We start from the raw sequence: 9479 nt of genomic DNA, 5'->3' as shown, positions 1-9479 counted from the left end.
GGGATGAGGAAGGGAAAGTCCTCACTTATCTCATATTCCTTAGTGAACAAGGACATCCTCACACTGAGGAAACACCGATTCCAAAGCTAGGTGGAAAATTCCTCCCCTGACAGTCACATCAGAAAACTCCAACTGGGAACATACTTCACAAAAAATTTTTCTTTTTATTGTGAATGGAGACAGGAGCTCAAACATTGGCAATTGTACATTACAAATACACACAATGGTGAAGTGTTCTGAGAATTGTTGAATGCGACATTTAGGAACAGGTAACAAAGAAAGGAGGCCATCTCACTTCAATAGATCAGTATTCCAAACATGTCAGCACTACGGAGTGGACGTGTGTCTGTCAAAACCACGAACAGTGTGCTAAGTAACAATTCCCAACTCCTTCTTCAACAAAAGCCCAAATGAAGAAGAACAAAGAGCATGGACTGATGCCAGGTGATTCTGTCTACCAGAAGAGACACCAAATTAAAGACTCTCCACAACCAGGACAGAAGGGACCTCACCAGGCCCTATTAACCACTTCCTGGGACAGCAAATTAGAGGGAATCAACCAAAGGAATGGACTTCAACTCCTACGACTGACACCCAGCTCCTCCTAGGATGACATTCACTTTCAGCCCAGGATGAGATGCAGACGACAACGGAGTAGAAAGCTAACCTCACGATTCAGGACCAGGCCTGTTCTTGTTCTCATTACTCTTTGTAACTTCTGGTAACTTAGATGATCTTATGTCTGCTGGTTCATCTCCACCCCCTCTCCTATGACAGCCTCCTAAAATTTCATGCTTACTTGCTCATCATGCTGATTTTACACCCAAGAGCAACATAATTACCTACTCTAAAGAGACAATTTAAACCACCTGTTTAGCACATCATGGAATGACTCCAATGTGCCTTTCCCTTCCTGCTGCTGCCTATTCTAGGGGTATATTTATTACAGGGGACCTATTTTAGGAGGAATATTCCAAGCCATGCTGCCATGTTCATTCTGAAAGGCAGTGGACCAGTTGAATGAGTCACTTTATTCTGGTTAGGAGTCAAGGACTTAGCGTCTCGGGAGACAGTGGTAAAATGGATTTCTCTGTGGGGCCAAGACACTGCAGCAGGTAGTAATTTAGGCTGACGGAAGAAAATCCACTTGATTAAGGACAACAAGATCTGACAAGGAGGAGAGAATGTATCTCAGTTAGTGTTGGAAGCAGAACAACCTTGGTAACGTTGCTCTGGGCAAAACGTGAGCTGGTTTTCCAGCACGGAAATTGGTCTGCGTGGACCTTTCATAGAATCATATGTAACGATCCTACCAAAAAAGTAAAAACACAACACAACACAACACTCCAGGAAGGGAATATGTAAGTAGCACTGAGTAAATGCAGAGAGATCTCCAGGGCCCCAGTGGCCCATTCTTGGTTCAGCAACTACGGGACCTAGAGGTGCAGAGAGCAGAGGTCTGGGAGATGCGCTGTCGTGGCTGCAGTGACACCTGTCTGATGTCCCCAGCCCACTCTAGCTCCGCGTGACTGTGGCTTGCAGCACAAAATTTATTCCACAGCATGTAGATGTGTCCTGTTTTCCTTGTGAAGCAGACTGCTGGTCTCAGGGCCAGGACGGTGATCACGTCTGTTGCCACGATGTAATCAACCACCAGGCTAACTCCAGACATTTTGTGATGCATTTAGATGAGGCAGCAGGGCTTCCTTCCAGGAATGCCTCCATTCAGGACATCCTCAGTCAGCCAGGCGCTCTGCCGGATGCTGAGGACTGTGGGAGTTCCATTTTACAGGTAAATAACAGACTCACAGGCCTTGAGTGTCTTGTTCAGAGTCACTAAGACATGAAAGTGGTCATGTGGCTTGGGTAGATACGGCTGATTGTCTCTAAAACGCCTCATCTCCTTTCTCCTTGTGGACAGGGACTCGAATTTAAGGCCGCAAGGCGCCCAGCCGGAAGTGATGACTTATGATTAAGACGATCATGACAGGGGCGCCTGGGTGGCTCAGTCAGTTAAGCGTCTGCCTTTGGCCCAGGTCCTGATCCTGGGGGCCTGGGATGGTCTTGGGTTCAAGGTCCCCAGCTCGGGCTCCCTGATTAGTGGGAAGTCTGCTTCTCCCTCTCTCTCTGCCTCTCTCCCTGCACGTGCACTCTCTCTCTAATAAATAAATAAAATCTTTTTTAAAAAGGCAATTATGCAAAGCTGTTTCCCAATTCCTCAGCCTTTCCTGCAGTTAGAGGGAGCCCTGTGATCCAGTTATGACCCATAAAACTTAATGAAAAAACTGCTTCATGTGACTCTGAGAAGCTTTCTGTTTTTTGGGGAAAAAAAGGGGGAGTGGTGAGTGTGGCTCACCTGACTTCTCACAATTCTTCTCATTGCCTTGTAAGCAGATATAATATCTGGTGCTGCTGCAGCCATCTTGTGTCCATGAAGAGAGGAAGGAAGGAAGGAAGGGAGCGAGGGAGGGAGGGAGGGATTGGGGAAGGAGGGAGGAAGGTAAGAAGGAAGGGAGACAAAGAAGGAAAAATCCTGAGCCTCAGATGTAACCCAGCCTGTGTCCCTGGTGTCATTATTAAAGCAGCTAAAGCAATGCCAGCAACTGCCTACTCCAGATTTCTGTGAGTTAAACAATCCTCTCTTTTAAGAACTCACGTTGTTCACATTCTCTCTTAATGGCAGCCAAATGCACACCCAGTAAAGTAGCAGAGTTGGACTGTCTTCAGGGCTGTCTGACGCCACTGTCTTCTTGGTTTCCACTCTGCCGTGCTAGCTGCTTGGCAAAAGAGTCCTCAGCAGGTTCTGGGAATCCAGTGGGAACACGTCAACGATGTCACACAGCAAGGTCAGGCTAAAGGACCCACACACATGAGGCTGAGTCTCACCTTGCTGGGTGAGAGTCACCTAAGTGCTTCCTGCCTCACTCAGCCCCAAGTCGTCTGGATTGAGTCCAAGCCTGCCCATGAGTGAGTGAGGTCTGAAGTGTGTGGGAGGGCGGGGCATGTAGCTTTGACTGAGGCAGGGGATCCAGCAGGACCTACCCTACCTGGTGTTCGGTCTCGTCCTAGAGGAATGCTTCATGTCGCAGCTCCAGGGACCCCTGGGTGTGCCACCCTGCTGTTCTGGTCATTACCGGTCATTACCAGGCTCTATGAATCGACTAGGAAAACACTATTTCTCTGTGGAGAAATAGTTTCAGTTTCTGCAAAAGCAAACTACCCTGAAACTCATGGGTGTAAAACAGCACCCATTTTATTTTGCTCACGATTTGGGGGGACAAGAAAGTGGGGAGGTTTTGGCAAGGCAATTCTCAGTTGAGTCACTCATGCTGTTGCCACCAGATGATGGCTGATGTTCAGCGGTCCGAGGACTGGGTGGCAATGGGCATCCAGGATGGAATACCCAGCAGCCTCACTTCTCAGGCTGGACATTGCTGGAGCTGTTGGGCTGGAGCACCTGCAGGTGGCCTCTCCAGCGTGGAGATCTCAGAGCTGATATATTTCTAACATGGCACCTGGTTTCTCCAAAAGCTTCTGGGGCAAGCACCCAAAGAGAAAGAGCTTTTTCTGATCTGACCTTGGAAGTCACACAGCATCACTTCCGATTCTTCCCATTGGTCACAGACAACTCACTAATAAGGTCGCTCTCACTCTGGCTGGAGGGACACAGAGTCCAAGAATTCTAAGCAAGTGTTTTTACAACCAAGCACAATCATCTGGAAGGAGAATGTGCTGGAGAACCATCTAGAAGGGAAATGTTCTGTTAGCCAACAGCACTGTCATGAAGGTAGAGATGCCCAGAGATTGTAGACCACGTTTTCGAGCACCTGTTGTCTCTTTTCTGATCAGAAAAGAATACGTGTTAATTGTGGAAGCTCTGGAAAGCAGTGAGTTAAAATCATGTTGTCCATCATCTCACCCAAGATAGAACCACTGGTAACATTCGAACCTGTTTCCTTTCAGGTCTTTTATCCCCAAGATAATCTCAGACCACACGTAGTTCTGTGCAAGAAATGAAACAGGATAGGGGCTGGAACAGGTTTGGGGACTGGGGAGTGACTGTCTCAGGTGTGCTTGTCAGGGAGGCCTCTCAGAAATAGGTGGTGTTTTCATGGAAACCAAAATGATAAAAAGGCTTCGGGAAGGGTACTAAACGAGAAAATAATGCAGCCAGGAATACTAGATCCAGCTAGGCTGTCACTGGAAATAGAAAGGGAGATCAAAAGCCTCCAGGACAAACAGAAACTAAAAGAATTTGCGATCACCAAGCCAGCCCTACAGAAGATACTGAAAGGGTCCTCTAAGCAAAGAGAGAGGTATCATCTAGCCCGGAAGTTCTCCTCCTGGGTTTCCACCCAACAGAAATGAAAACACAGAAACTGTGTACATAAATGTGCATGGCAGCATTCCTGGTCATCCCTCCAAAGTGGAAGTAAGCCACGTGTTCATCTACTGATGAGCTGGTAGTCTGTGCTCTATTCATGCAGTGTAATCCAACAATAACATAGAACGAATTTCAGAAACATGCTACCGTGTGGATGAATGTAGAAAGTACATGAAATGAAAAAGGAGTCACAAAATACCATGTATTGTACGATGCCGCCTGTCTCAAGTGCCCAGAAGGCAGAGAAAGTAAATTAGTGTTTGCCTGGGGCAGAAGGGTGCTGGTGACATGGGGAGTGTATCCCAAGGTACAGGGTCTCCGTTGGGGGTGATGATACTGTTCTAAAATACGATTTGAGATGGATATACTAAATATACTATGATATGCTATGTATAAAAATGTATAAGAAATGTAAAATATATAAAATAAAATAAGTATATGAAAATAGCATATGCTGAATATGCTAAAAACCACTGAATTGTAAACTTTAACTGGTGAATTGCATGGCATATGAATTCTCTCTCTCTCCCAACATGCTTACATATATTTAAAGAATCAGCACACGATTCTGAATGAATGTCAGGACCACTTTACCACTGATATCAGTTTGTGAGTGTTCAAATATCACTGAGAAGCTCACATTGGCCAAGCACCGAAACAAATTCCAGATGCGCTAAAGACTTGACAGATACCATGGAACTATGACAATTTGTAAGACAATCCGGGTCCTCGTTGGGCTCCTGGACAGGAAGCGGAGACACTGCAGAGCGACAGGTTTGACCACACCATTTTAGCAAAGGAAATTCAGGGACAGACAACAAAACACCAGGACGCTAAGACCCTGCGAGAAACAGCACCGTGTACACTCACAGGCATCTGATGGCACAGTAGGGATGAAAGGCTTGCGGACCGAATGCTAGTGAGATGTATTCTCACCTAACAAATCAGGCAAGATGGAGATGTGGAAGCAGAGAGGCCACGAGACCCGCATCTTGGTCCCCAGGGCACGACGTGTCAATGACTTTCAGTTTCTCCAAGCATAAAACGTTCACATCCTCTGAGCCAGGGGGTCTGCTTCTAGCATTTTCTCCCAAAGAGAAAATGAGACAGGTTGTAAGGGATTTGCAACGCTGTTCACAGAGCCTTTATTTATGAGGGCAAGGCCATACACACGGTATCCCTGACAGTATCTCCGGCCCAGGTGAAACAGGAGGGGTCACCCCAAGGGTGGTTTCCGAAGGTTCCCCAAAACCTGGACTCAGCCCTGCATTGGTACCAGCTGCCTCATGCAGGGGAGGCAGCCCCTGGCCTTGGCCCCCCATTCTTTATGCACCAGTGAGCCGCACTTGCCCGCTCCCCCAAACTGCTACTCGGGAAATTCTGGAGTCCCTGTAGCTAACTCTGTGGGCTATGCAGTGTGCCCCCTCATTCTGGAACCAGACCGCAGTCTCCTGGCCCCTGGCTAGGCTCTGAACATCAGGGTTGTCTGGGCCAGTACCTCAGGCCCAGGCCGAGAGCTTGGCTGCCTCGGTCACTTCCTGGACCAAGACTGCTCCTTGCTGCCAACACCCCCTTGGGTCAGAGCTTTCTAGGGGTTGACACCGGTTTTCCTCTCCTCTGCCATGACTATCTCGGTTCTGTAGATGGGCCCGTCTGAGTTGGGAGAGGGAGCACATTCTGCCTTTAAAACTGGGCTGATGCCAGAGGGGAAGCTGAGCTAGGGGTGGTCAGGGGCTGCTCACCCTGCCCCACCCCTGGAGTGCAGATGGACAGACAGCTGTCCGTGTGTCCCTGGGCCAGGCGCCAGGCCAAAGACCTCTCATTCTTCGGTCTCACAGAATTTTCACTGTGACCTAGGACAGAGGTGCCTGGGCCTGCTGCCTCAGGAAATCAAACCCCAGTTCACCAAGGCCCCAGGGTGCAGGAGGAGCCTGCACCCCACCTCAAGGCCAGACCCCCGGCTGCAGCCTCCACGGCTCCCCCTTCCCAGCTGGATGCAGCATCAGCTCAGCGCTGCTGGAAAATACCCATGCACCAGTGTTCACAGCAGCTCTCCTCACAGAACCCGGCTGGCCAGGACAAGCCACGTAACCCACAACAGCCGAGGAGAGACACAAAGTATATGTGCACACACTGGAATATTCCCCAGCTGAGACAAGCAACAAGGTGCTGACACATGCTTTGTACCTCAAAAACGTGTCTGGTGAAAGAAGCCAGCTCGAGAGCACAGATATTGTGAGACATTCAGCATCGCCAGATTCTGAAATCAGACGGTAACCTCCAGGCTGCAACGCTTGGGAAGCGGGACAAGGGGAGGGAGGGACAGCTGGATGGAAAGGGGGTTTTCTCTGGGAAGGGGGGTTCCGCCCACGCAGGGGTGATGGCCGTGCCAGAGCGTGAGTGCTCCCCGTGCCACACCATCTGCTTCCAGGCGGTGGGGGCGGCACACTTCACGCTGCGTGCATTTTGCCCCGATACACACGGCGGAGAGCACGGGGCTGGCCTTCAGGCCCCTGGTGACCTGGCCGACCGACACGGCTCCCTGGGCCTGCCTGCCTCCCTCCCTGGCTGGCTCCAGTCCTCTCCTCTGAGCCTCTGCCCTGGCCCCTGTGACTCAGGCTGTGCCTCCAGTGGCCCGGGTCTGGGCTGCAGGCCGCCCATGGGCAGTTCAGGTGCTGCGGATGGAAGCCGGCTGGCCGTGCGCTCCCCTCACCCCAGCCCCCGTGGGGACCAACGTGGGCCCAGGTGCCAGATAGGACTGGAGCCCCCGCCTTCCAGACGGCGTGAGGCACTTCCCCTCCCTGCCCATGCTCCTGCTCGGGCTCGGGGGCTCCTCTGAAGTGAGTCCCATCTGCCCCAAACGCTGGCTCCCCGGACCCCACCCCACCAGCCAGACCCCTAACCCCTGGCGACAGACCTACAGAGAAGCCAACACAACCTACACTCCAGGCATCGTACTTCACTCCTTCTCACTTGCTACAGAGGTTGCTTGACCGTTCCAGAAAAATCCTGCTAAGTTAGGCCCCCAGTGCTGTTCTTTGTTTTATAACAGTAACCTCTTCAAATTTCGAAAGGTCATCTGGCACATTTCTGCAGGCAGGCCCAGAGACTGAACCACCTTCTGCTGCAAGCCTAGGGCTCTGTGCTCAGAGGGAGTTCCTGTTGTTCCTGGCCTGAAGCTCAGCCCTCTACCTGCCCCAGCTGACCTGCGCAGGACGCCGGCACAGGGCGGGAGAGCGGACAGGGCCCTCGGGTCACACAGGAGCCCAATCTGCTCTGAACATGACATGACCTCTCTGAGAGCCTCCACAGAAGGCACAGCCCTATAAACAAACTCAGGGGCTGCATCTTATCTAAAAGGGGAACAAACAATGATCCACATGGCTTTCTGAGACCTGCGACGGAGCTGTGAGCAGATCAGGCTGATGTGGGGGCTGGGCCGCTGCTGGGGCCCGCCAAGGACCATGGGCGACCAAGCACAAACTTCCCGGCAGAGGCCAAGGTCCCCATATGCCTGGATTTCCGTGGAGGCAGCAGCCTCTCTCCGGGAGCACGACCTGGGACGCAGGAGGAGGGCTCTGGGTGTGAAATGAACCCTCAGGTCTGAAAGCAAGACTGGACCGGTCTCTCAGGCCGCCGGGTCAGCCCAGTCCTCAGCAGGTCCCGGCTCTCCCAGCAGGGACCTGGAGCCTCCCGGCCTCGCACAGGCACCATGCTCCTCAACACGGGCACGCTGCTCGGCCCCTGAGAGCGCCAGGCCAGGCCTCCCAGATGGCGGGGGCACCCCGAGTTTACCGGCCTCGCCGACGAACACCTCCACGGGCGCGCTGCTGGGCTCTCGCCGATGATGTTGTAGGCCATCAGGATGACCTCATGACACCGGTGTTTCTCAGAGCTACAGGTGGAAAGAGACAGGGGTCAGCTGGCCCGGGAACACCTCGTTCTTCCCACTCCTTGAACATTTAGCTTTGCTGGGCCCTTGTAAGTCTTACCTTCCCTGGCGTCCTCGGTGAAATCCCTTTTCCCTGACAACCTATCTCAAATGGCTCCTCCTCCGTGAAGCCTCCCCTGATTGCCACACTGGGTGCAAGTCCCCAAAGCCCAGGAGCTCTCCATGGGCCACCCCTCTCCGTGCACACCGGGGCTGCCACAGAGACCTGTCCACCCCAGTGGCTGTGCCCCCTGGAGGTGAGCCCCATCTCCTCTGGCCCTCCAGGGCATCTCCCACAATGCCTTGTACAGAGAGAACATGCACAACGGTTCCTCTCCTGGGTGCTCAGGGCGGCGCCTGTGTCAGGACAGGGAAGTGTCTCACCTGGGAGCTCAGCCTGTAAAGCCGAAGCGGTTTTGAGCATCTTGGACACGGTGGCTGAGGATACCTCTGACTCCAGCTCCCAGTAGTAGATCCCATATTCCTGAAGAAGGCTGTTCAGGCTCTCGTCTCTTGGAGGCTGCAAATACATCAAGGTCAGCCCGCCCACGGGGTCTCAAGACCTCTGCTTCAAGTTGAATCAGCCAACTGCGCTGGAGGAAGTCACTAATTCAAACAGGGGTTCTTGGTTGTTTACAGACAAAAAGGTAGGTGCCACATTCATGAAGAGGAGCACAGGGGCCCCCAGGTAGAGGATCAGACCCCGAGAGCCCGGGTTTCCTGATGCCGGTGTGTGGTATGTGGACACTGAGCATCTCATCCCAAATACTTGAAGGACCCCAGGCTAAGGCAGGGACTACGGCCCAGGTAGCAGGTGGGTGACGACGCTGCCCAATGCCTAGTGAACCCAGAACTCTAAGGGAACTATGCACGTGGGCTGGTTCTGCATCATCTACTGGCTGGCCACACCCTGTCCCTGACAGCCACCCAGGTTCGTGGCCGACTCACTGCGGGTGGGGGGGGGGGGGACTGTGAGTGCTCTGCATGCCAGATCACCCCTATTCTGCCCTGACTCAGACCTAAGCTGGAAGCCCCGTGGTCCCTCCAATGTCAGGTGGCATAGGAAGGGCCTAGGGTAGGGCAGGTGCTCATTCGACGTTTCGACACCCTGTGGAACATGAATGGTGGTAGCCAGGCTCTGAATCTAACCCACACCAGGATGCA

At 52.3% G+C, this 9479-nt stretch overlaps 1 protein-coding gene across 1 annotated transcript in view; it reads right to left on the bottom strand.

Annotated features, from left to right (window-relative positions):
• Positions 1-9479, bottom strand: part of LOC123842162 (protein sidekick-1-like) — a 53837-nt gene that overhangs the window by 25262 nt on the left and 19096 nt on the right. Inside the window, exons 7-8 of the mRNA XM_064577996.1 lie at positions 8700-8835; positions 8180-8279 (exon numbers count right to left, since the gene is read on the bottom strand). Coding sequence (XP_064434066.1) covers positions 8245-8279; positions 8700-8835 — 171 coding nt within the window. The 3' untranslated portion in view covers positions 8180-8244. The remainder of the gene's footprint in view (positions 1-8179; positions 8280-8699; positions 8836-9479) is intronic.

This window comes from Mirounga angustirostris, unplaced genomic scaffold, assembly GCF_029215605.1.
Source record: "Mirounga angustirostris isolate CCGP_5_RB_7025 unplaced genomic scaffold, mMirAng1.0.hap1 SCAF_14, whole genome shotgun sequence".
Classification (NCBI taxonomy): domain Eukaryota; kingdom Metazoa; phylum Chordata; class Mammalia; order Carnivora; family Phocidae; genus Mirounga; species Mirounga angustirostris.
The sequence above is the reverse complement of the archived record's forward strand: the minus strand, read 5'-3'. Positions and strand labels throughout refer to the sequence as shown.